Raw genomic sequence first — 26,383 nt, 5'->3', positions numbered from 1 at the left:
GTGTTGTGTGTGTGTGTGTGTGTGTGTGTGTGTGTGTGTGTGTGTGTGCGCGTGCGCGTGTGGGTGATCAGACTAACCTCCTGTCCAGGGATGTGATGAACAGCGGGCTTTGGGAACAAGAGAGAAAGATGACAGTGGGAGGAGAGAGAGATGACAGAGGGAGGAGAGAGAGAGACAGATGACAGAGGGAGGAGAGAGAGAGAAACAACAAGAGAGAGAGAGAGAGAGATGACAGAGAGATGACAGAGAGAGATGACAGAGGGAGGAGAGAGAGAGATGACAGAGGGAGGAGAGAGAGATGACAGAGGGAGGAGAGAGAGAGATGACAGAGGGAGGAGAGAGAGAGATGATAGAGGGAGGAGAGAGAGAGATGACAGAAGGAGGAGAGAGAGAGAATCAAAAAGAGATGGAGAGAGAGATGACAGAGGGAGGAGAGAGAGAGAAACAAAAAGAGATAGAGAGAGAGATGACAGAGGGAGGAGAGAGAGAGAAACAAAAAGAGATAGAGAGAGAGATGACAGAGGGAGGAGAGAGAGAAACAAAAAGAGATGGAGAGAGAGAAACAAAGAGAGATGGAGAGAGAGAAACAAAGAGAGATGACAGAGGGAGGAGAGAGAGAGAAACAAAAAGAGAAAGAACAGAAATGTGGTCATAATATCCCCTCGTCCAGCTCTGATCATCAAAAAGCAGAATACGGGACTCAGCCTCCCCACCCACCCACCCACCCACCCACCCACACACCCACCCACACACACACACACACACACACACACACACACACGCGGCTGATAGTATCCGTGCTCCAACTGTCTCTCTGACTCAGAAAGCAGACACAGACATATTTTCCTACATTGCTAGGACCATGACAGAGAGACAGACAGATACACACAGATACAGACACACACACAGATACAAACAGAGAGACAGACAGATACACACACACACACAGATACAGACAGAGAGACAGACAGATACACACACACACACACAGATACAGACAGAGAGACAGACAGATACACACACACACACAGATACAGACAGAGAGACAGACAGATACACACACACACACAGATACAGACAGAGAGACAGACAGATACACACACACACACACAGATACAGACAGAGAGACAGACAGATACACACACACACACACAGATACAGACAGAGAGACAGACAGATACACACACACACACAGATACAGACAGAGAGACAGACAGATACACACACACACAGACAGATACAGAACACACACCAATACAGACAGAGAGACACACACAGCTACAGACACACACACACACACACACACACAGATACAGATACACACACAGATACAGACACACACACAAATACAGACAGAGAACACACACAGACACAAACAGACAGATACAGACACACACACACACACACACACACACACACAGATACAGATACACACACAGATACAGACACACACACAAATACAGACAGAGAACACACACAGATACAAACAGGCAGATACAGACACACACAGAGACACACACAGAGACACACACAGAGAACACACAGAGACACACACAGAGACACACACAGACACACACAGAGACACAGACACACACACAGAGACACACACACACACAGACACACACAGAGACACACACAGAGACACAGACAGAGACACACAGAGACACACAGAGACACACAGACACACCTTCTCTCGTCGTATGAGTTCGAAGGCAGCCAGTAGTTCTCCTGCGCTCCTGTCTCCCATCCTGATTGGATACCAGGCCAGACGAGGGGAGGGAGTCGTGGAGGGCTGACACACACAGCGACCCATGAACTCATCTGCCCCCTATGGGATAGGAGGGGAATGACAAGACAGTTACACACAGGAAGACCCATGAACTCATCTGCCCCCTATGGGATAGGAGGGGAATGACAAGACAGTTGCACACAGGAAGACCCATTAACTCATCTGCCCCCTATGGGATAGGAGGGGAATGACAAGACAGTTGCACACAGGAAGACCCATGAACACATCTGCCCCCTATGGGATAGGAGGGGAATGACAAGACAGTTGCACACAGGAAGACCCATGAACACATCTGCCCCCTATGGGATCGGAGGGGAATGACAAGACAGGTGCACACAGGAAGACCCAGGCATGATGAAATCAGATATCAGATTGATTATCTACTTACCTGCCTGCTTGCTAGCCTGTTAGCTTGCCTGCCTATTTACCTGCCTGACTACTTACCTGCCTATCAGCCTACTTACCTGCCTGGTTGCCTGCCTGCCTATTTACCTGCCTGACTACTTACCTGGTTGCCTGCCTGTCTATTTACCTGCCTGACTACTTACCTGCCTGGTTGCCTGCCTGCCTATTTACCTGCCTGACTACTTACCTGCCTGACTACTTACCTGGTTGCCTGCCTGCCTATTTACCTGCCTGACTACTTACCTGCCTGGTTGCCTGCCTGCCTATTTACCTGCCTGACTACTTACCTGCCTGGTTGCCTGCCTGCCTATTTACCTGCCTGACTACTTACCTGCCTGGTTGCCTGCCTGCCTATTTACCTGCCTGGTTGCCTGCCTGTGTGCTTGTCAATATACTTACCTGCCTGTTTTATTGTCTGCCTGCTTACCTGCCTGTTTGCTTGTCTGCCTGCTTACCTGCCTGCTTGCTTGTCTGCCTGCTTACCTGCCTGCTTGCTTGTCTGCCTGCTTACCTGCCTGTTTTCTTGTCTGCCTACTTACTTGCTCGCTTGAATTAAATATTGGTCAATTCATGAATATTGACGGACTCACATATGTATCCTGATCGTACAGCTCCACCACGACGTTAGGAGGGCTTCTCTCTGTCACATCAGCATCTCCAAACACCTCCACCTCGTAGAAGATGAGTGTCTGGTCCCAGGTGGGGTTCAACGTGTTACGCACAGTCACAGTCTTCTGGCTCTGGTGGAGGAACGAAACTATGGCATAGGAATCTGGAGGAGAGGGGGAGAGAGAGAGAGGAGGGAGGTAGAGAGAGAGTAGGGAGAGAGAGAGGGGAGGGAGGTAGAGAGAGAGTAGGGGGAGAGAGAGAGGGGAGGGAGGTAGAGAGAGAGTAGGGAGAGAGAGAGGGGAGGGAGGTAGAGAGAGAGTAGGGAAGTAGGGAGAGAGAGAGGGGGGAGGGAGGTAGAGAGAGAGTAGGGAGAGAGAGAGGGGAGGGAGGTAGAGAGAGAGTAGGGAGGTAGGGAGGGAGAGTAGGGAGGTAGAGAGAGAGTAGGGAGAGAGAGAGAGGGAGAGTAGGGAGGTAGAGAGAGAGTAGGGAGAGAGAGAGGGGAGGGAGGTAGAGAGAGAGAGTAGGGAGAGAGAGAGGGGAGGGAGGTAGAGAGAGAGTAGGGAGGTAGGGAGGGAGAGTAGGGAGAGAGAGGGGGGAGGGAGGTAGAGAGAGAGAGAGAGTAGGGAGGTAGAGAGGGAGAGTAGGGAGAGAGAGAGAGGGGAGGGAGGTAGAGAGAGAGAGGGGAGGGAGATAGAGAGGGAGAGTAGGGAGGTAGAGAGGGAGAGCAGGGAGAGAGAGAGAGGGGAGGGAGGTAGAGAGAGAGGGGAGGGAGGTAGAGAGAGAGAGTAGGGAGGTAGAGAGGGAGAGCAGGGAGAGAGAGAGGGGAGGGAGAGAGGGAGGTAGAGAGGGAGAGCAGGGAGAGAGAGAAAGGGAGGGAGAGAGGGGAGGTATAGAGAGAGAGGGAGAGAGTGAGAGAGAGAGAAAGAGAGAAAGGGAGAGAGCGGGAGAGAGAGGGAGAGAGCGGGAGAGAGAGGGAGAGAGCGGGAGAGAGAGGGAGAGAGCGGGAGAGAGCGGGAGAGAGGGGGAGAGCGGGAGAGAGAGGGGGAGAGAGGGGGAGGGAGAGAGAAGGAGAGAGAGGGGGAGGGAGAGAGAGAAGGAGAGAGAGGGGGGGAGGGGGAGAGAGAGAGAGGGGGGAGTGGGAGAGAGAGGGGGAGAGAGAGAGAGAGAGAGAGAGGGGGGAGAGAGGGAGGGGGGGAGAGAGGGAGGGAGGGGAGAGAGGGAGGGAGGGGAGAGAGGGAGGGGCGAGAGAGAGAGAGAGAGAGGGAGAGAAAGAGGGAGGTGTTTAAACCAGGTTGGATTCAGGGAGTGGTGGAGGAAGGACATTATGGTATAGACTCTTAGAATGAAGGGTTCTTTGGCTGTCCCCATAGGACATGTAGTACCCTCTGTGGAAAGGGTTCTGCATGGAACCTAAAAGGGTTATAACCTAGAACCAAAAACGGTTCTTCAAAGGGTTCTCCTCCTGCCTCTTCTCCTGGAGACAGCAGAGTAACTATTTTAGGTTTTAGGTTCTACTTGTTTCAATGAATGTCGGGCTCTGGAGGAGAGGGGGAGGAGGGGGGGAGGAGAGGGGGAGGAGAGGGGGACGAGGGAGGGAGGAGGGGTTGTAAAGAGAGATGTACGGCTCTGTAGAAAACCTAGATGTTTTAGGAAACATTGTCTCTCTGAACTGATGGCCTGTAGAAAACCTAGAAACAAAGACACACCAACCATCTAACCTCATGGCAAACACACACACACACACACCATCTAACCTCATGGCAAACACACACACACACACCATCTAACCTCATGGCAAACACACACACACACACCATCTAACCTCATGGCAAACACACACACACACCATCTAACCTCATGGCAAACACACACACACACACCATCTAACCTCATGGCAAACACACACACAAACCATCTAACCTCATGGCAAACACAAACACACACCATCTAACCTCATGGCAAACACACACACACACACCATCTAACCTCATGGCAAACACACACACACACACCATCTAACCTCATGGCAAACACACACACACACACACACACCATCTAACCTCATGGCAAACACACAAACACACACCATCTAACCTCATGGCAAACACACACACACACCATCTAACCTCATGGCAAACACACACACACACCATCTAACCTCATGGTAAACCCACACCATCTAACCTCATGGTAAACCCACACCATCTAACCTCATGGTAAACACACACCATCTAACCTCATGGTAACCACACACCATCTAACCTCATGGTAAACACACACCATCTAACCTCATGGTAAACACACATCAACCTTCCATCTGCTGTCTGTGTGTGTGTGTACAGGGTTTTAACGGGAGGATACAGGGTTTTAAAGGGAGGATACAGTGCAGGGATTTAAAGGGAGGATACAGGGTTTTAAAGGGAGGATACAGGGTTTTAAAGGGAGGATGCAGGGTTTTAAAGGGAGGATGCAGGGTTTTAAAGGGAGGATACAGGGTTTTAAAGGGAGGATGCAGGGTTTTAAAGGGAGGATGCAGGGTTTTAAAGGGAGGATGCAGGGTTTTAAAGGGAGGATGCAGGGTTTTAAAGGGAGGATGCAGGGTTTTAAAGGGAGGATACAGGGTTTTAAGGGAGGATACAGGGTTTTAAAGGGAGGATACAGTGCAGGGTTTTAAAGGGAGGATAAAGGGTTTTAAAGGGAGGATACAGGGTTTTAAAGGGAGGATACACAGCATTCGGAAGGTTTTCAGACCGCTTACCATTTTACACATTTTGTTACGTTACAGCCTTATTCTAAAAGTTAATTAAATATATAAAAATATTCATCAATCTACACACAAGGTCAAATTAAAAAAACAATTAAAATATATTTGCAAATGTATTAAAAAATATATATATCTTATCATAAGTATTCAGACCCTTTGCTATGAGACTCTGAAATTGAGCTCAGGTGCATCCTGTTTCCATTGATCATCCTTGAGATGTTTCTACAACTTGATTGGAGTCCACCTGTGGTAAATTCTATTGATTGGACATGATTTGGAAAGGCACACACCTGTCTATACAGTGCCTTGCGAAAGTATTCGGCCCCCTTGAACTTTGCGACCTTTTGCCACATTTCAGGCTTCAAACATAAAGATATAAAACTGTATTTTTTTTGTGAAGAATCAACAACAAGTGGGACACAATCATGAAGTGGAACGACATTTATTGGATATTTTAAACTTTTTTAACAAATCAAAAACTGAAAAATTGGGCGTGCAAAATGATTCAGCCCCTTTACTTTCAGTGCAGCAAACTCTCTCCAGAAGTTCAGTGAGGATCTCTGAATGAATTTGAAGCCTGAAATGTGGCAAAAGGTCGCAAAGTTCAAGGGGACCGAATACTTTCGCAAGGCACTGTATAAGGTCCCACAGTTGACAGTGCATGTCAGAGCAAAAACCAAGCCATGAGGTTGAAGGAATTGTCCGTAGAGCTCCAAGAGAGGATTGTGTCGAGGCACAGATCTGAGGAAGGGTACCAAAAAAAAATTCTGCAGCATTGAAGGTCCCCAAGAACACAGTGGCCTCCATCATTCTTAAATGGAAGAAGTGTGGAACCACCAATCTTCCAGAAGGACAAGCGTCACGTGTGGAGGAAACCTGGCACCGTCCCTACGGTGAAGCATGGTGGTGGCAGCATCGTGCTGTGGGGATGTTTTTCAGCGGCAGGGACTGGGAGACTAGTCAGGATCGAGGCAAAGATGAACTAAGCAAAGTACAGAGAGATCCTTGATGAAAACCTGTTCCAGAGCACTCAGGACCTCACAGTGGGGCGAAGGTTCACCTTCCAAAAGGCCAAAACAATGAAGGAGTGGCTTCAGGATAAGTCTCTGAATGTCTTGAGTGGTCCAGAGAGATCCCGGACTTGACCCAGATCGAACATCTCTGGAGACCTGAAAATAGCTGTGCAGCGACGCTCCCCTTCCAACCTGACAGAGCTTGAGAGAATCTGCAGAGAAGAAATGGAGAAACTCCCCAAATACAGGTGTGCCAAGCTTGTTGCATCATACCCAAGAAGACTCTAGGATGTAATCGCTGCCAAAGGTGCTTCAACAAAGTACTGAGTAAAGGGTCTGAATACTTATGATCTTTCAGTTTTCATTTTATTTTTTTATTTTTTACAAAAATACTGTTTTTGCTTTGTCATTATGGGGTATTGTGATGTCATTATGGGGTATTGTGATGTCATTATGGGGTATTGTGATGTCATTATGGGGTATTGTGTGTAGATTGATGAGGGGAAAAAACAATTTAATACATTTTAGAATAAGGCTGTAATGTAACAATGTGTGGACAAAGTACATTGGTCTGGGTACTCACCGAATGCACCTTATAACTTCTTAAACTTTCAGTTTATCATTTAAACTACCAGAATATTATGTAATTTATCACAAGATATCTAGTGGCCCTTTTGTGTACGTCATATTATCACAGCAGTCTGGCCCTGTCACATGTTAAAATAGACAAATCATTGGGCACCCTATTCCCTATATAGGGCACTACATTAGACCAGGGCTTGCACCCTATTCCCTATATAGTGCACTACTTTAGACCAGGGCCCTATTCCCTATATAGTGCACTACTTTAGACCAGGGCCCTATTCCCTATATAGTGCACTACTTTAGACCAGGGCTGGCACCCTATTCCCTATATAGTGCACTACTTTAGACCAGGACTGGCACCCTATTCCCTATATAGTGCACTACGTTAGACCAGGGCTGGTACCCTATTCCCTATAAAGTGCACTACTTTTAGACCAGGGATGGCACCCTATTCCCTATATAGTGCACTACTTTAGACCAGGACTGGCACCCTATTCCCTATATAGTGCACTACGTTAGACCAGGGCTGGTACCCTATTCCCTATAAAGTGCAATACTTTAGACCAGGGCCCTATTCCCTATATAATGCACTACTTTAGACCAGGGCTGGCACCCTATTCCCTATATAGTGCACTACTTTAGACCAGAGCCCTATTCCCTACATAGTGCACTACTTTAGACCAGGGCTCATAGGGTTCTGGTTCACTATGTAGGGAATAAGGAGCCATTTGTGACACAGACAGAGATTCTGAAAAACATTAGGAACACCTGCTCTTTCCATGACATAGACTGACCAGGTGAATCCAGGTGAAAGATATGGTCCCTTATTGATGTCACCTGTTAAATCCACTTCAATCAGTGTAGAAGAAGGGGAGGAGACAGGTGGTTAAAGAAGGATTTTTAAGCCTTGAGACAATTGAGACATGGATTGTGTATGTGTGCCATTCAGAGGGGGAATGGGCAAGACAAAATATTTAAGTTCCTTTGAACGAGGTACGGTAATAGGTGTCAGGCGTACCGGTTTGCCAAGAACTGCACCGCTGCTGGGTTTTTCACACTCAACAGTTTCCCGTAGGTATCATGAACGGTCCACCACCCCAAAGGACATCCAGCCAACTTGACACAACTGTGGGAAGCATTGGAATCACAACATGGGCCAGCATCCCTGTGGAACGCTTGACACCTTGTAGAGCCCATGACCCGACGAACTGAAGCTTTTCTGAGGTCACAAAAAAAAAAAAAAATCTGTAAAATATTACCCTAAATATAAACTATCAACTTGATGGTGTTTAATTTGAGGGTTTCGGCATGAAATATTATTCCGATTTTATTTACACACTTCTATTTGTCAATGCCTTTGTTGTAAAGGTGGCAGTTGTGACGAAAGTCAACAGTTGGAAGAGTTGCTTGGTTAATTGAAATTGCCATAGTTGATTAGATTTTCTATTTTATAAAAGGGGGAGGGGGCTGTTTTCTCTTGAACCATGCGGTCTTTTTTTTTACTAGAAACTCAGACAATATGGACACAGATATAACAAATTAATTCTACATGTGAATTTAAACAAAAAAAATTGTATTGTCAAAGTTTTTATAGATTGCCATCGATTACGTGTTAAATTATCGAAATTCCGGAAGATTCCGGAAGCTTTGACAAATTACCGGTAGCTTTGAAACTCTATACAGGGTTGAGGTTAATCAAGGCTGGGACTGCTTCTGTTTTTTTTCTTTCTCCCAGACTGAAACGTTCCTCTCAGAGGGTCTTTACGTGGCTTGGAATAATAAACTTCCGAGACTGTCGCTCCAGGCTTTTCAGCATTCCGAAGTCGTTGATGTCCCTCCATCGTCTCGCTCGGGGGGCCTCCCCCCGGACTATATAAGAAATGACTTGGCTTCTCACAAAGGGGGGGGGAAAGGCAATAACAACACACGCACAAAGCCGCGCACGTGCACACAGTCAGTCAGGGCCACATCGGGAATCAGTGGGTAAATAAACACTCCCAGATTTGGGAATTAGGGAAGGGGTAAGGACTGGGTACAGGAGCCCCAAAAAACGAGGGGAGAGGGGAATAACTGGAGGGGGTAGTCACCCTCAAAACACAGGGTTCAGTTGGACAAAGAGGGGAGATAGAGAGAGGTGGGAAGAGAGAGGGGGAGAGAGAAATAGGGAGAGAGAGAGAAAGAAAGAGAGAGAGAGTGGGAAGAGAGAGGGAGAGAGAGAGGGGGAAGAGAGATGGAGAGAGAGAGAGAGAGAGAGAGAGAGAGAGAGAGAGAGGGAAGGAAAGCGAAATAAGGAAAGCGAGAGAGGGGGGAGGTGGGGGAAAGAGAGGGGGGGAGGGAGAGCGAGAAAGGGGAGAGGGAGATAGGGGAGAGGGAAAGAAAGAGAGATGAAAGGGGGAGAGAGAGAGTGGAAAGTAAAAGAGAGAGAGGGATAGGGAGAGAGAGAGAGAGAGGGGGGAGAGAGAGAGAGAAAGAAAGAGAGATGGAGAGAGAGGAGGCCCTTGAAGTGAAATCCTTTGATTGTGTTTAATCTATCTGCAGGGCTGAAAGAGCCTGACACACAGTAAGACTGCTTGATACATAATCTACCCCATCCATCAACTCATCTGGGCCGTTACGAAGGCTGGTGTGTGTGTGTGTGTGTGTGTGTGTGTGTGTGTGTGTGTGTGTATGTGTGTGTGTGTGTGTGTGTGTGTGCGTGTGAGCGAGAGAGAGAATCTGGATCTCAGAGCAGAATTATAAATCACTACAGCATTGGATTCACTCACCCCTAGTTAAGTTTCACGAACACACACACACACACACACACACACACACACACACACACACACACACACACACACATACACACACACACACACACACACAGTAGCTATAGTTTCCACGATCTGCACTTAAAGAAGAAAAACAATATTATCTCTGTCTCTCTCTCTCTCTCTCTCTCTCTCTCTCTCCCCCTCTCAATCTCTGTCTCTCTGTCTCTCTCTCTCTCTCTCTCTCTCTCTCTGTCTTTCTGTCTCTGTCTCTCCCTCTCTCTCTCTCTCTCTCTCTCTCTCTCTCTCTCCCTCTTTCTCTCTTTCTCTCTGTCTCCCTCTCTCTCCCTCTTTCTCTCCCCCTCTCAATCTCTTTCTTTCATTCTCCTTCTCTGTCTCACTCAACTATACCTCTAAATGTTTCTTTCTTTCTTCCCTATTTCTCTCAGTTTTTTCCAACCCGCGCTGATGTGAATCTATTTCAATTAATGTTCTATTTTTTTTATGATATATATTTTTGTACTCTTTCATTAATATCTGTCTGGGATCTCTCCTCTGGGACCTCTCCTCTGGGACCTCTCCTCCGGGACCTCTCCTCCGGGACCTCTCCTCCGGGACCTCTCCTCTGGGACCTCTCCTCTGGGACCTCTCCTCTGGGACCTCTCCTCCGGGACCTCTCCTCCGGGACCTCACCACTGGGACCTCACCGCTGGGACCTCATCGCTGGGTTCATAAAGATTCTCAATGTGTTCCCTACCAACTCATGTCTGTCTCTGACTCTCCCACGGAAGGGACGCACTTTGGCAAGGGATGGAACAGAAGTAGGATTTGACAAGGGATGGAACCGGGGTTAGGAGGTATGTGACAGACAGGTCTGAGTGGTTCCCAGCAGACGTGTGTACATTCAACCAGTTAAATATGAGGCCATCTAGGGTTCAACCAGTTTAATATGACACCATCTACGGTTCAACCAGTTTAATATGAAGCCATCTAGGGTTCAACCAGTTTAATATGACACTATCTAGGGTTCAACCAGTTTAATATGAAGCCATCTAGGGTTCAACCAGTTTAATATGACACCATCTAGGGTTCAACCAGTTTAATATGACACCATCTAGGGTTCAACCAGTTTAATATGAGGCCATCTAGGGTTCAACCAGTTTAATATGACGTCATCTAGGGTTCAACCAGTTTAATATGACATCATCTAGGGTTCAACCAGTTTAATATGACACCATCTAGGGTTCAACCAGTTTAATATGAAATCATCTAGGGTTCAATCAGTTTAATATGATGTCATCTAGGGTTCAACCAGTTTAATATGACACAATCTAGGGTTCAACCAGTTTAATATGACACCATCTAGGGTTCAACCAGTTTAATATGACATCATCTAGGGTTAAACCAGTTTAATATGACACAATCTAGGGTTCAACCAGTTTAATATGACACCATCTAGGGTTCAACCAGTTTAATATGAGGCCATCTATGGTTCAACCAGTTTAATATGAGGCCATCTAGGGTTCAACCAGTTTAATATGAGGCCATCTAGGGTTCAACCAGTTTAATATGAGGCCATCTAGGGTTCAACCAGTTTAATATGAGGCCATCTAGGGTTCAACCAGTTTAATACGATGCCATCTAGGGTTCAACCAGTTTAATATGAGGCCCTCTAGGGTTCAACCAGTTTAATATGACGTCATCTAGGGTTCAACCAGGGCGGCAGGGTAGCCTAGTGGTTAGAGCGTTGGACTAGTAACCGGAAGGTTGCGAGTTCAAACCCCCGAGCTGACAAGGTACAAATCTGTCGTTCTGCCCCTGAACAGGCAGTTAACCCACTGTTCCCAGGCCGTCATTGAAAATAAGAATTTGTTCTTAAATGACTTGCCTGGTTAAATAAAGGTAAAATAAAAAAAAATAAAAACCAGTTTAATATGAAGTCATCTAGGGTTCAACCAGTTTAATAGGATGCCATTAGGTTTTTAAGAACACACTTGCCTCATTCCACAGTTCTGAGTAGCACAACAAAAGTTTCAGTTACAGAGAGGAGAGAGGAAGCCATATCAGAGTTGTTAGTTTAGTAACCAGATTACCTGAGAAGCTGTCTTTGTCCATGGCTAGCAGCTCTCTGGCTTGGTACAGGTAACAGCGCAGGTGGTAGCGAGTCCCACCTGAAACACACACACACACACACACACCTTAGCGTCATATATAGAGAGAAAGAGGGGTGAGAGTCACAAGTTCAGGGTTACAGGTGTACAGTGTACAGCAGGGTACAGTGGGAAATCATAGGTATCGAGCTCCAACATGCAGGACTAAGTGACATAAAAAATAATGACAATAACCAATAATATAATAGCACTATAGACAGAACATCATAACTACTGTGATTATTAAATACATGAGCATGTCTACTGGGGTGGAGGTAGAGGGGGGGGGGGTGACCATAGAGGGAACAGCATGTCTACTGGGGTGGAGGTAGAGGGGGGAGGGGGGGGGTGACCATAGAGGGAACAGCATGTCTACTGGGGTGGAGGTAGAGGGGGGAGGGGGGGGGTGACCATAGAGGGAACAGCATGTCTACTGGGGTGGAGGTAGAGGGGGGAGGGGGGGGGTGACCATAGAGGGAACAGCATGTCTACTGGGGTGGAGGTAGAGGGGGGGGTGACCATAGAGGGAACAGCATGTCTACTGGGGTGGAGGCGGGGAGGCAGGGTAAAGACCATTGACAGGGTGGGGGGGGGGGACGGTGACAATAGAGGGAACAGCATGTCTACTGGGGTGGATGCAGGGTAAAGACCATTGACAGGGTGGGGGGGGGGGGGGTAAGGTAACAGGGTAAGGTAGCAGGGTAGGGTAAAAGGTCAGGTAGCAGGTCAGGTAGCAGTGTAAGGTATTAGGGTAAGGTAGAAGGGTAAGGTGGCAGGGTAAGGTAGCAGGGTAGGGTAGCAGGTAAGGTAGCAGGTAAGGTATTAGGGTAAGGTAGCAGGGTAGGTAGAAAGGTAAGGTAGCAGAGTAAGGTGGCAGGGTAAGCTAGCAGGGTAAGGTTCCAGGGTAAGGTAGCAGGGTAAGGTAGCAGGGTAAGGTAGCAGGGTAAGGTAGCAGGGTAAGCTAGCAGGGTAAGCTAGCAGGGTAAGCTAGCAGGGTAAGGTAGCAGGGTAAGGTAGCAGGGTAAGGTAGCAGGGTAAGGTAGCAGAGTAAGGTAGCAGGTTAAGGTAGCAGGGTAAGCTAGCAGGGTACGGTAGTAGGGTAGGGCAGCAGGGTAGGTAGCAGGGTCAGGTAGCAGGGTAAGGTAGCAGGGTAGGTAGCAGGGTAAGGTAGCAGGGTAGGTAGCAGGGTAAGGTAGCAGGGTAGGGTAGCAGGGTAAAGTAGCAGGGTAGGTAGCAGGGTAAGGTAGCAGGGTAGGTAGCAGGGTAAGGTAGCAGGGTAGGTAGCAGGGTAAGGTAGCAGGGTAGGTAGCAGGGTAAGGTAGCAGGGTAGGGTAGCAGGGTAAGGTTGCAGGGTAGGTAGCAGGGTAAGGTAGCAGGGTAGGTAGCAGGGTAAGGTAGCAGGGTAGGGTAGCAGGGTAAGGTAGCAGGGTAGGTAGCAGGGAAAGGTAGCAGGGTAGGTAGCAGGGTAAGGTAGCAGGGTAGGGTAGCAGGGTAAGGTAGCAGGGTAGGTAGCAGGGTAAGGTAGCAGGGTAAGGTAGCAGGGTAAGCTAGCAGGGTAAGGTAGCAGGGTAAGGTAGCAGTGTAAGCTAGCAGTGTAAGCTAGCAGGGTAATTCAGCAGGGTAAGGTAGCAGGGTAAGGTAGCAGGTTAAGGTAGCAGGGTAAGGTAGCAGGGTAAGGTAGCAGGGTAAGGTAGCAGGGTAAGGTAGCAGTGTAAGGTAGCAGGGTAAGGTAGCAGGGTAAGGTAGCAGGGTAAGGTAGCAGTGTAAGGTAGCAGGGTAAGGTAGCAGGGTAAGGTAGCAGGGTAAGGTAGCAGGGTAAGGTAGCAGTGTAAGGTAGCAGGGTAAGGTAGCAGGGTAAGGTAGCAGGGTAAGGTAGCAGTGTAAGGTAGCAGGGTAAGGTAGCAGGGTAAGGTAGCAGGGTAAGGTAGCAGGGTAAGGTAGCAGTGTAAGCTAGCAGGGTAAGGTAGCAGGTCAGGTAGCAGGGTAAGGTAGCAGGTCAGGTAGCAGGTCAGGTAGCAGGGTAAGGTAGCAGGGTAAGGTAGCAGGGTAAGGTAGCAGGGTAAGGTAGCAGGGTAAGCTAGCAGGGTAAGGTAGCAGGGTAAGGCAGCAGGGTAAGGTAGCAGGGTAAGGTAGCAGGTTAAGGTAGCAGGTCAGGTAGCAGGGTAAGGTAGCAGGGTAAGGTAGCAGGGTAAGGTAGCAGGGTAAGGCAGCAGGGTAAGGTAGCAGGGTAAGGCAGCAGGGTAAGGTAGCAGGGTAAGGCAGCAGGGTAAGCTAGCAGGGTAAGCTAGCAGGGTAAGGCAGCAGGGTAAGGTAGCAGGGTAAGGTATCAGGGTAAGGTAGCAGGGTAAGGTAGCAGGTCAGGTAGCAGGGTAAGGTAGCAGGGTAAGGTAGCAGGGTAAGGTAGCAGGGTAAGTTAGCAGGGTAAGCTAGTAGGGTAAGGTAGCAGGGTAAGGTAGCAGGTTAAGGTAGCAGGTCAGGTAGCAGGGTAAGGTAGCAGGGTAAGGTAGCAGGGTAAGGTAGCAGGGTAAGGTAGCAGTGTAAGGTAGCAGGGTAAGGTAGCAGGGTAAGGTAGCAGGGTAAGGTAGCAGGGTAAGGTAGCAGGGTAAGGTAGCAGTGTAAGGTAGCAGGGTAAGGTAGCAGGGTAAGGTAGCAGTGTAAGGTAGCAGGTTAAGGTAGCAGGGTAAGGTAGCAGGGTAAGGTGGCAGGTTAAGGTAGCAGGTCAGGTAGCAGGGTAAGGTAGCAGGTTAAGGTAGCAGGGTAAGGTAGCAGGGTAAGGCAGCAGGGTAAGGTAGCAGGGTAAGGCAGCAGGGTAAGGTAGCAGGGTAAGGCAGCAGGGTAAGCTAGCAGGGTAAGGCAGCAGGGTAAGGCAGCAGGGTAAGGTAGCAGGGTAGATAGCAGGGTAAGGTAGCAGGGTAAGCTAGCAGGGTAAGGTAGCAGGGTAAGGTAGCAGGGTAAGGTAGCAGGGTAAGGTAGCAGGGTAAGGTAGCAGTGTAAGGTAGCAGGGTAAACTAGCAGGGTAAGGTAGCAGGGTAAGGTAGCAGGGTAAGGTAGCAGGGTAAACTAGCAGGGTAAGGTAGTAGTGTAAGGTAGCAGGGTAAGGTAGCAGGGTAAGGTAGCAGGGTAAACTAGCAGGGTAAGGTAGTAGTGTAAGGTAGCAGGGTAAACTAGCAGGGTAAGGTAGCAGGGTAAGGTAGCAGGGTAAGTCAGCAGGGTAAGGTAGCAGGGTAAGGTAGCAGGTTAAGGTAGCAGGTCAGGTAGCAGGGTAAGGTAGCAGGGTAAGGTAGCAGGGTAAGGTAGAAGGGTAAGGCAGCAGGGTAAGGTAGCAGGGTAAGGCAGCAGGGTAAGGTAGCAGGGTAAGGCAGCAGGGTAAGCTAGCAGGGTAAGGCAGCAGGGTAAGGCAGCAGGGTAAGGTAGCAGGGTAAGGTAGCAGTGTAAGGTAGCAGGGTAGGTAGCAGGGTAAGGTAGCAGGGTAGATAGCAGGGTAAGGTAGCAGGGTAAGCTAGCAGGGTAAGGTAGCAGGGTAAGGTAGCAGGGTAAGGTAGCAGGGTAAGGTAGCAGTGTAAGGTAGCAGGGTAAGGTAGCAGGGTAAACTAGCAGGGTAAGGTAGCAGGGTAAGGTAGCAGGGTAAGGTAGCAGGGTAAACTAGCAGGGTAAGGTAGTAGTGTAAGGTAGCAGGGTAAGGTAGCAGGGTAAGGTAGCAGGGTAAACTAGCAGGGTAAGGTAGTAGTGTAAGGTAGCAGGGTAAACTAGCAGGGTAAGGTAGCAGGGTAAGGTAGCAGGGTAAGGTAGCAGGGTAAACTAGCAGGGTAAGGTAGCAGTGTAAGGTAGCAGGGTAAGGTAGTAGGGTAAGGTAGCAGTGTAAGGTAGCAGGGTAAGGTAGCAGGTTAAGGTAGCAGGTCAGGTAGCAGTGTAAGGTAGCAGGGTAAGGTAGCACGGTAAGGTAGCAGGGTAAGGTAGCAGGGTAAGGTAGCAGTGTAAGGTAGCAGGGTAAGGTAGCAGGGTAAGGTAGCAGGGTAAGGTAGCAGGGTAAGGTAGCAGGGTAAGGTAGCAGGGTAAGGTAGTAGGGTAAGGTAGCAGTGTAAGGTAGCAGGGTAAGGTAGCAGGGTAGGGTAGCAGGGTAAGGTTGCAGGGTAGGTAGCAGGGTAAGGTAGCAGGGTAAGGTAGCAGGGTAGGTAGCAGGGTAAGGTAGCAGTGTAAGGTAGCAGGGTAAGGTAGCAGGGTAAGGTAGCAGGGTAAGGTAGCAGGGTAAGTGTGACACCTGACTTCATACTTTAGAAGCCTTTTCTATTGAATTAAATGATTCCATTCTATTCTCCTCTGCTCTATTCTATTCGTCCTCCACTCCTCTTCAGAGTCATTCTAGGGTCACAGTCTAGTTACTGTATATCTGGAACCAATTACAGGTTTCCATGGCGGCCACCTGTTGCTACGGACGTCACCAGGGGAGACAGGTGTGCCTGATTGGAACCAGAGCTCTCCCAGAATACACCACAGGTGGATGACAGATGGAGAGAGATAGAGAAAGGAGGGAAGAGGTAGAAAGAAAGAGAGAGAGAGAGAGAGAGAAAGGAGGGAAGAGGTAGAAAGAAAGAGAGAGAGAGAGAGAGAGAGAAAGGAGGGAAGAGGTAGAAAGAAAGAGAGAGAGAGAGAGAGAGAGAGAAAGGAGGGAAGAGGTAGAAAGAAAGAGAGAGAGAGAGAGAGAGAGAGAGAAAGGAGGGAAGAGGTAGAAAGAAAGAGAGAGAGAGAGAGAAAGGAGGGAAGAGGTAGAAAGAAAGAGAGAGAGAGAGAGAGAGAGAAAGGAGGGAAGAGGTAGAAAGAAAGAGAGAGAGAGAGAGAAAGTAAGAGATAGAGACTGACCGGGTAGCTGGCAGGTTTATGAGGAGACAGATTTCGTTAAGAGTCGTACAAATGTCTTTTCAGTTGTTGGATGCAGATGTTAAATAATGATGAGTAGGGTTTTTATACATCAATAATATTTTAGATATTAAACCCTTGACTGCAGAATTCATATGAAGCCAAAGACAGATTTATGTTTCTAGATTAGTTTATAAGAGGGGCCAGCTTTTCATCTTGTCTTTTATGACTCTCTCTCCCTCCCTCTCTCTCTTCCCCTCCCCATCTCTCCCTCTCCCTCCCTCCCCATCTCTCCCTCCCTCTCCTCCTTCCCCATCTCTCCCTCCCTCTCCTCCTTCCCCATCTCTCCCTCCCTCTCCACCTTCCCCATCTCTCCCTCCCTCTCCACCTTCCCCATCTCTCCCTCTCTCTCCCTCCCTCCCTCCCTCCCTCTCCTTGACTCTTGCTGCCTCTCCCTCTCCTTGACTCTTGCTCCCTCTCTCCCACCCTCTCCCTCTCTCTCTCTCCCCCTCACCCTCTCTCCCTCTCTCCCTCCCTCTCTCTCCCTCCCTCTCCTTGACTCTTGCTCTCTCTCTCCCTCCCTCCCTCTCCTTGACTCTTGCTCCCTCTCCCTCTCCCTCTCCTTGACAATCCATCTCTCTCCCTCTCTTCTCAGTGAAAGAATTAGATATTTGCTTCTTACTGTGGAAGAGACAGGAAATGGTAGGGCGGTTGACCCCAAAGGTCGCCGTCACAGATTTCTCATCACTCTTATCCTCCGTCACACTCCCCTGGCGAAAGATAACAACAGATTCAGAAAAACACCTCTCATCCCTCTATATTTTAACCTTCATCCTTAAACCTACCCTCTTCAACCTATTCCCTCCTCTTTCCCAAAGTCTATATCGGTCTTTCTCTCTTCCTCCCACCATCCCCCTCTACTCTCTCACCAGTGAACACTCCAGGGCGAAGATAGCAGCAGGTCCCGTCTTCTCCAGTGGTTCCATACGACATCTCCATCTCCTCCTCCTGAATGAGTCGGTCTTCCGGGGTTTAAGATGAAACCTCCATCCAAACAGAGATGCGTACTCCCATCCCTCTCTCTCTGCTTCATCTGGTCGCTGCTATAGAGGGGAGAGAGAGGGAGGGAGGGGGAGGAGGGAGGGAAGAGAGAGGGAGGAAGAGAGAGGGGAGAGAGAGGGAAGAGAGAGGGAAGAGAGAGGGGAGAGAGAGGGGAGAGAGAGGGGAGAGAGAGGGAGGGGGAAGAGAGAGGGGAGAGAGAGGGAGGGGGAAGAGAGAGGGGAGAGAGAGGGAGGGAGAGGGAGGGAGGGGGAAGAGAGAGGGAAGAGAGAGGGGAGAGAGAGGGGAGAGAGAGAGAGGGAGGGGGAAGAGAGAGGGGAGAGAGAGGGGAGAGAGAAGGGGAGGAAGAGAGAGGGGAGAGAGAGGGAGAGGAAGAGAGAGGGGAGAGAGAGGGAAGAGAGAGGGAAGAGAGTGGGAAGAGAGACGGAAGAGAGAGGGAAGAGAGGGAAGAGAGGGGGAGGAAGAGAGAGGGGAGAGAGAGGGGGAGGAAGAGAGAGGGAAGAGAGGGGGAGGAAGAGAGGGAAGAGAGAGGGAAGAGAGAGGGGAGAAGAGAGAGGTGAAGAAAGAGGGTGAGGAAGAAAGAAGGAAGAGAGAGGGAAGAGAGACGGAAGAGAGAGGGGGAGGGAGAGAGAGGGAAGAGAGAGGGGGAGGAAGAGAGAGGGAAGAGAGAGGGGAGAGAGAGGGAGGGGGAAGAGAGAGGGGAGAGAGAGGGGAGAGAGAGGGGAGAGAGAGGGAAGAGAGAGGGGAGAGAGAGGGGAGAGAGAGGGGAGAGAGAGAGAGGGAGGGGGAAGAGAGAGGGGAGAGAGAAGGGGAGGAAGAGAGAGGGGAGAGAGAGGGAAGAGAGAGGGAAGAGAGTGGGAGGGGGAAGAGAGAGGGAGGGGGAAGAGAGAAGGAGGGGGAAGAGAGAGGGGAGAGAGAGGGGAGAGAGAAGGGGAGGAAGAGAGAGGGGAGAGAGAGGGAGAGGAAGAGAGAGGGGAGAGAGAGGGAAGAGAGAGGGAAGAGAGTGGGAAGAGAGACGGAAGAGAGAGGGAAGAGAGGGAAGAGAGGGAAGAGAGGGGGAGGAAGAGAGAGGGGAGAGAGAGGGGGAGGAAGAGAGAAGGAAGAGAGGGGGAGGAAGAGAGAGGGAAGAGAGAGGGGAGAAGAGAGAGGTGAAGAAAGAGGGTGAGGAAGAAAGAAGGAAGAGAGAGGGAAGAGAGACGGAAGAGAGGGGGGGAAGAGAGAGGGGGAGGGAGAGAGAGGGAAGAGAGAGGGGGAGGAAGAGAGAGGGAAGAGAGAAGGGGAGGAAGAGAGAGGGAAGAGAGAAGGGGAGGAAGAGAGAAGGGGAGGAAGAGAGAGGGAAGAGAGAAGGGGAGGAAGAGAGATGGGGAGGGAAGAGAGAAGGGGAGGAAGAGAGAGGGAAGAGAGAAGGGGAGGAAGAGAGAGGGAAGAGAGAAGGGGAGGAAGAGAGAGGGAAGAGAGAAGGGGAGGAAGAGAAAGGGAAGAGAAGAGAGGAGTAGGAAGAGAGTGGAAAGAGAGAAGGGGAGGAAGAGAGGGAAGAGAGAAGGGGAGGAAGAGAGAGAGGGAAGAGAGAAGGGGAGGAAGAGAGGGAAGAGAGAAGGGGAGGAAGAGAGATAGGGAAGAGAGAAGGGGAGGAAGAGAGAGGGAAGAGAGAAGGGGAGAAAGAGAAAGGGAAGAGAGAAGGGGAGGAAGAGAGGAGAGGAGGAGGAAGAGAGTGAAGAGAAGAGGAGGAAGAGAGGGGGGAGGAAGAGAGAAGGGGAGGAAGAGAGAGGGAATAGAGGGGGGAGGAAGAGAGAGGGAAGAGAGAAGGGGAGGAAGAGAGGGGAGAGGAAGAGAGGGAAGAGAGATGGAGGTTTTTGGGGGTTGGAATGTTTCATCACTAACAGAGTGGGTTCCAACTCTACTCTGATCTGTGTACTCAGAGTGCCCCCTTGTGGACAAATGTGTGTAAAATCACAGAAAAGTGATATCCATTTTTTACTGCTATTTGTCTGCTTTGACTTTTTTTCAGGGTAAAGTGTGTAGCAATTTTAAACTCACAAAGTTTGATTTGATTTCAAAAGTAATCTCTACCTGTCCAGTATCTAACAGCCTCTGTGTAATCTCTACCTGTCCAGTATCTAACAGTCTCTGTGTAATCTCTACAGATCTGTCCAGTATCTAACAGTCTATGTGTAATATCTACCTGTCCAGTATCTGACGGTCTCTGTGTAATCTCTACAGACCTGTCCAGTATCTGACGGTCTCTGTGTAATCTCTACCTGTCCAGTATTTAACAGTCTCTGTGTAATCTCTACCTGTCCAGTATCTGACGGTCTCTGTGTAATCTCTACATGTCCAGTATCTAACAGTCTCTGTGTAATCTCTACCTGTCCAGTATCTGACGGTCTCTGTGTAATCTCTACAGACCTGTCCAGTATCTAACAGTCTCTGTGTAATCTCTACAGACCTGTCCAGTATCTGACGGTCTCTGTGTAATCTCTACCTGTCCAGTATCTAACAGTCTCTGTGTAATCTCTACCTGTCCAGTATCTGACGGTCTCTGTGTAATCTCTACATGTCCAGTATCTAACAGTCTCTGTGTAATCTCTACCTGTCCAGTATCTGACGGTCTCTGTGTAATCTCTACAGACCTGTCCAGTATCTAACAGTCTCTGTGTAATCTCTACCTGTCCAGTATCTGACGGTCTCTGTGTAATCTCTACAGACCTGTCCAGTATCTAACAGTCTCTGTGTAATCTCTACAGACCTGTCCAGTATCTGACGGTCTCTGTGTAATCTCTACAGACCTGTCCAGTATCTGACAGTCTCTGTGTAATCTCTACCTGTCCAGTATCTGCCGGTCTCTGTGTAATCTCTACCTGTCCAGTATCTGACGGTCTCTGTGTAATCTCTACCTGTCCAGTATCTAACAGTCTCTGTGTAATCTCTACCTGTCCAGTATCTGACGGTCTCTGTGTAATCTCTACCTGTCCAGTATCTGACGGTCTCTGTGTAATCTCTACATGTCCAGTATCTAACAGTCTCTGTGTAATCTCTACCTGTCCAGTATCTAACAGTCTCTGTGTAATCTCTACAGACCTGTCGAGTATCTAACAGTCTCTGTGTAATCTCTACAGACCTGTCCAGTATCAAACGGTCTGTGTGTAATCTATACGTCTCTGTGTAATCTCTACAGAAGAAGACACCAGGTCGGTATGTAGGTCTATACTTGAAGTACCTTCCTCAGAGCCTCCATCTTCTGCATGTCTCTGTGTAATCTATACGTCTGTGTGTAATCTATACGTCTCTGTGTAATCTCTACAGAAGAAGACACCAGGTCGGTATGTAGGTCTATACTTGAAGTACCTTCCTCAGAGCCTCCATCTTCTGCATGTCTCTGCGTCTGAGGCGTATCCAGCGACGACGGCGGTTGGTATGGTACATCTTCTCGGCTGGTACCCAGGCCTTGGGCCTCCGATCTGGGGGAATAGTCAGGCCGTACTCCCACCCTGGGGAGGAAGAAGAGAAGAGACAAAAGAGATGGAGTGTGATGGTCCAGTCTTATAGAGATGGAGTGTGATGGTCCAGTCTTATAGAGATGGAGTGTGATGGTCCAGTCTCAGAGATGGAGTGTGATGGTCCAGTCTCAGAGATGGAGTGTGATGGTCCAGTCTCAGTGATGGAGTGTGATGGTCCAGTCTAATAGATGGAGTGTGATGGTCCAGTCTTATGGAGTGTGATGGTCCAGTCTCAGAGATGGAGTGTGATGGTCCAGTCTTAGAGATGGAGTGTGATGGTCCAATCTTAGAGATGGAGTGTGATGGTCCAGTCTCAGTGATGGAGTGTGATGGTCCAGTCTAATAGATGGAGTGTGATGGTCCAGTCTTATGGAGTGTGATGGTCCAGTCTTAGAGATGGAGTGTGATGGTCCAGTCTCAGTGATGGAGTGTGATGGTCCAGTCTCAGAGATGGAGTGTGATGGTCCAGTCTCAGAGATGGAGTGTGATGGTCCAGTCTTATGGAGATGGAGTGTGATGGTCCAGTCTTAGAGATGGAGTGTGATGGTCCAGTCTCAGTGATGGAGTGTGATGGTCCAGTCTTATGGAGTGTGATGGTCCAGTGTTATAGATGGAGTGTGATGGTCCAGTCTTAGGGATGGAGTGTGATGGTCCAGTCTTAGAGATGGAGTGTGATGGTCCAGTCTTATGGAGTGTGATGGTCCAGTCTTATAGAGATGGAGTGTGATGGTCCAGTCTTAGTGATGGAGTGTGATGGTCCAGTCTTATGGAGATGGAGTGTGATGGTCCAGTCTCATAGATGGAGTGTGATGGTCCAGTCTTATGGAGTGTGATGGTCCAGTGTTATAGATGGAGTGTGATGGTCCAGTCTTAGAGATGGAGTGTGATGGTCCAGTCTTAGAGATGGAGTGTGATGGTCCAGTCTTAGAGATGGAGTGTGATGGTCCAGTCTTAGAGATGGAGTGTGATGGTCCAGTCTTAGAGATGGAGTGTGATGGTCTAGTCTTAGAGATGGAGTGTGATGGTCCAGTCTTAGAGATGGAGTGTGATGGTCCAGTCTTAGAGATGGAGTGTGATGGTCCAGTCTTAGAGATGGAGTGTGATGGTCCAGTCTTATGGAGTGTGATGGTCCAGTCTCAGAGATGGAGTGTGATGGTCCAGTCTCAGAGATGGAGTGTGATGGTCCAGTCTTAGAGATGGAGTGTGATGGTCCAGTCTTAGAGATGGAGTGTGATGGTCCAGTCTTAGAGATGGAGTGTGATGGTCCAGTCTTAGAGATGGAGTGTGATGGTCCAGTCTTAGAGATGGAGTGTGATGGTCCAGTCTTAGAGATGGAGTGTGATGGTCCAGTCTTAGAGATGGAGTGTGATGGTCCAGTCTTAGAGATGGAGTGTGATGGTCCAGTCTTATGGAGTGTGATGGTCCAGTCTCAGAGATGGAGTGTGATGGTCCAGTCTTAGAGATGGAGTGTGATGGCAATACGGAAGAAGATGGTATCTAGGATACTGATACTAGAAACCCTCCCATTGACGGTCCACTCCCAACCACAGTTTTCTCCTATCGGACATGGGATTTGAACCGGCAACCGTTCATTTCCCTCTAACGTATAGGCTACCTGCAAGGGGTTTCTCTCTCTCTGTGTGTGTGTGTGTGTGTGTGTGTGTGTGTGTGTGTGTGTGTGTGCACACACCTTGGTCGTCCACAGCCCTGTTCAGATCTTCGCTCCACTCTTCATCAGACCACACCCACCCCGGAGGACACTCGACCTCGTCTTTAGGCACCGCCTTCTCCCCGTTCTGTAAACACAAACATTCTTACTTAAAAGGTTCAGTCAGTGATTCACAAAGTAAACAGCAATACCGGATCCTGCTGTTCATCCTGCTGCTAGTGGGTCTCGGTTTAAAGAGCTACCTCATCTCAGGTCTATTTACACACACACACAATGTACTGACCACATCTGTGTATCCTTCTGGCATGCCGATCCACTGCCCCCCCGGTAACCTCATCTGGTTCTCAAACACCTCCTCTGTGAAGGACATGTGACCTGCGTCTGTATCGTACAGCATCCTGGACACAGAGAGGAGAGGAGGGTGAGAGGAGAGGAGAGGAGAGGAGAGGAGAGGAGAGGAGAGGAGAGGAGAGGAGAGGAGAGGAGAGGAGAGGAGAGGAGAGGAGAGGAGAGGAGAGGAGAGGAGAGGAGAGGAGAGGAGAGGAAATATGGAATAGAGTTTTTGTGTCTCAGCTCACTCACGTCTTCTCTGGGCTGATGACCCACTCCCCAGCCCAGCTCCAGCCCGGTGAGGGTTTGAAGGACTCCTTGGGTAACTTCACCCTGCCTGTAACATCACTGAACTTGGGGTATGTCAGACCTGTGGTTCCCCAGCTACCCACCAGAGCCAGCTTAGTCTGGTTCTCATACTGGAAGGGAGAGGGAGAGCGAGAGAGAGAGAGACACACACAGAGAGAAACAGAGACAGACAGAGAGAGACAGAGAGAGACAGAGACAGAGACAGAGACAGAGACAGAGACAGAGACAGAGACAGAGACAGAGAGAGAGAGAGAGAGAGAGAGAGAGAGAGAGAGAGAGAGAGAGAGAGAGAGAGAGAGAGAGAGAGAGAGAGAGAGAGAGAGAGAGAGAGAGAGAGAAACGTAGACAGATACAGAGACACGGAGAGAGAGAGTAACAGAGAGAGAGAAACAGAGAGAGAGAGTAAACATCACTGAACCTGGTGTAGTTCAGTTTCGTGGTTCCCTAGCTACACCACAGAGCCAGCTCGGTCTGGTTCTCATACTGGGGGAGAGAGAGGGATCATACTTCTTAATATTAACAACCTTTATAATGCAATACAAACATACTTTAGATGAATCAAATCTGGTCCCATACAGTATACAGAGAAGGAGTGCTGATCTAGGATCAGTTTTATCTCTTTAGATTATAAAACATGAACAAGAGTTAACCTGATCTCTCTCTCTCCTTACCGTTTCAGCGAACACAGACAGTTTGCCTTCGGCAAATTGATTGAAGTGTTTTACGTCTGCAGCCAGACCGAACCAGACCTTGACTCTGATCTGGGCCGGAAGCTTACGGTCTCCTGATCCACCTTGTGGGTACTAGAGACAACACAGGAGAACGTACACAGAGGGAGATAAACTGAGATTACTGTACATTCTACAAGGTGGTCTGTAGTTCTATGTTTACTGTACATTCTAGAAGGTGGTCTGTAGTTCTATGTGTACTGTACATTCTAGAAGAGTCTGTAGTTCTATGTGTACTGTACATTCTAGAAGATGGTCTGTAGTTCTATGTGTACTGTACATTCTAAAAGGTATTCTGTTGTTCTATGTTTACTGTACATTCTAGAAGGTGGTCTGTAGTTCTATGTGTACTGTACATTCTAGAAGGTGGTCTGTAGTTCTATGTTTACTGTACATTCTAGAAGGTAGTCTGTAGTTCTGTTTACTGTACATTCTAGAAGGTGGTCTGTCTTTCTATGTTTACTGTACATTCTAGAAGGTGTAGTTCTATGTGTACTGTACCTTCAGAAAGACGGTCTGTAGCTCCCCACAGTGCTGTACATTCTAGAAGGTGTAGTTCTATGTGTACTGTACCTTCAGAAAGACGGTCTGTAGCTTCCCACAGTGCTGTACATTCTAGAAGGTGTAGTTCTATGTGTACTGTACCTTCAGAAAGACGGGCTGTAGCTCCCCACAGTGCTGTACATTCTAGAAGGTGTAGTTCTATGTGTACTGTGCCTTCAGAAGACGGTCTGTAGCTCCCCACAGTTCTGTACATTCTAGAAGGTGTAGTTCTATGTGTACTGTACCTTCAGAAAGACGGTCTGTAGCTCCCCACAGTGCTGTACATTCTAGAAGGTGTAGTTCTATGTGTACTGTACCTTCAGAAAGACGGTCTGTAGCTTCCCACAGTGCTGTACATTCTAGAAGGTATAGTTCTATGTTTACTGTACCTTCAGAAAGACGGTCTGTAGCTCCCCACAGTGCTGTACATTCTAGAAGGTGTAGTTCTATGTGTACTGTACCTTCAGAAATACGGTCTGTAACTCCCCACAGTGCTGTACATTCTAGAAGGTTTAGTTCTATGTGTACTGTACCTTCAGAAAGACGGTCTGTAGCTCCCCACAGTGCTGTACATTCTAGAAGGTGTAGTTCTATGTGTACTGTACCTTCAGAAAGACGGTCTGTAGCTCCCCACAGTGCTGTACATTCTAGAAGGTGTAGTTCTATGTGTACTGTACCTTCAGAAGACGGTCTGTAGCTTCCCACAGTGCTGTACATTCTAGAAGGTGTAGTTCTATGTGTACTGTACCTTCAGAAAGACGGTCTGTAGCTCCCCACAGTGCTGTACATTCTAGAAGGTGTAGTTCTATGTGTACTGTACCTTCAGAAAGACGGTCTGTAGCTTCCAACAGTGCTGTACATTCTAGAAGGTATAGTTCTATGTGTACTGTACCTTCAGAAAGACAGTCTGTAGCTCCCCACAGTGCTGTACATTCTAGAAGGTGTAGTTCTATGTGTACTGTACCTTCAGAAAGACGGTCTGTAGCTTCCCACAGTGCTGTACATTCTAGAAGGTATAGTTCTATGTGTTCTGTACCTTCAGAAAGACGGTCTGTAGCTCCCCACAGTGCTTGCCACAGTGTCTCTGTGAGAAGAGGACAGTGTGTGCAGGGATACGATGGTATGCCACTCTACGATCTCCCTGTAGCATCCAGATCACTATGTCTGGTAGACTGTTCTGGGGCTGGATGAGAGAGAGGAGAGAGGGGAGAAGAGAAACAGGAGAGAGAGGAGAGATAGGAGAGAGGAGAGAGAGAGAGACAGGAGAGAGGAGAGAGGAGAGACAGGAGAGAGGAGAGAGAGAGAGACAGGAGAGAGGAGAGAGAGAGA

At 48.7% G+C, this 26,383-nt stretch overlaps 1 protein-coding gene across 7 annotated transcripts in view; it reads right to left on the bottom strand.

The window, feature by feature from the left end:
- The window catches only part of dysf (dysferlin, limb girdle muscular dystrophy 2B (autosomal recessive)), a gene marked incomplete at its 3' end in the record, with an annotated part of 130,796 nt that overhangs the window by 41,335 nt on the left and 63,078 nt on the right, over nt 1-26,383 (bottom strand). For all 7 annotated transcript variants that reach the window (XM_036987169.1, XM_036987171.1, XM_036987173.1 and 4 more), the window contains 12 exon segments: nt 78-107; nt 1,688-1,828; nt 2,785-2,966; nt 12,009-12,086; nt 17,602-17,689; nt 17,849-18,022; nt 21,324-21,466; nt 23,166-23,271; nt 23,428-23,542; nt 23,727-23,893; nt 24,455-24,586; nt 26,091-26,237. In XM_036987169.1, the coding sequence (XP_036843064.1) occupies nt 78-107; nt 1,688-1,828; nt 2,785-2,966; nt 12,009-12,086; nt 17,602-17,689; nt 17,849-18,022; nt 21,324-21,466; nt 23,166-23,271; nt 23,428-23,542; nt 23,727-23,893; nt 24,455-24,586; nt 26,091-26,237 (1,503 nt within the window).

Source organism: Oncorhynchus mykiss, chromosome 9 (genome assembly GCF_013265735.2).
Source record: "Oncorhynchus mykiss isolate Arlee chromosome 9, USDA_OmykA_1.1, whole genome shotgun sequence".
NCBI classification, from domain to species: Eukaryota; Metazoa; Chordata; class Actinopteri; order Salmoniformes; family Salmonidae; genus Oncorhynchus; species Oncorhynchus mykiss.
This window is presented reverse-complemented; position numbering and strand designations above follow the sequence as displayed.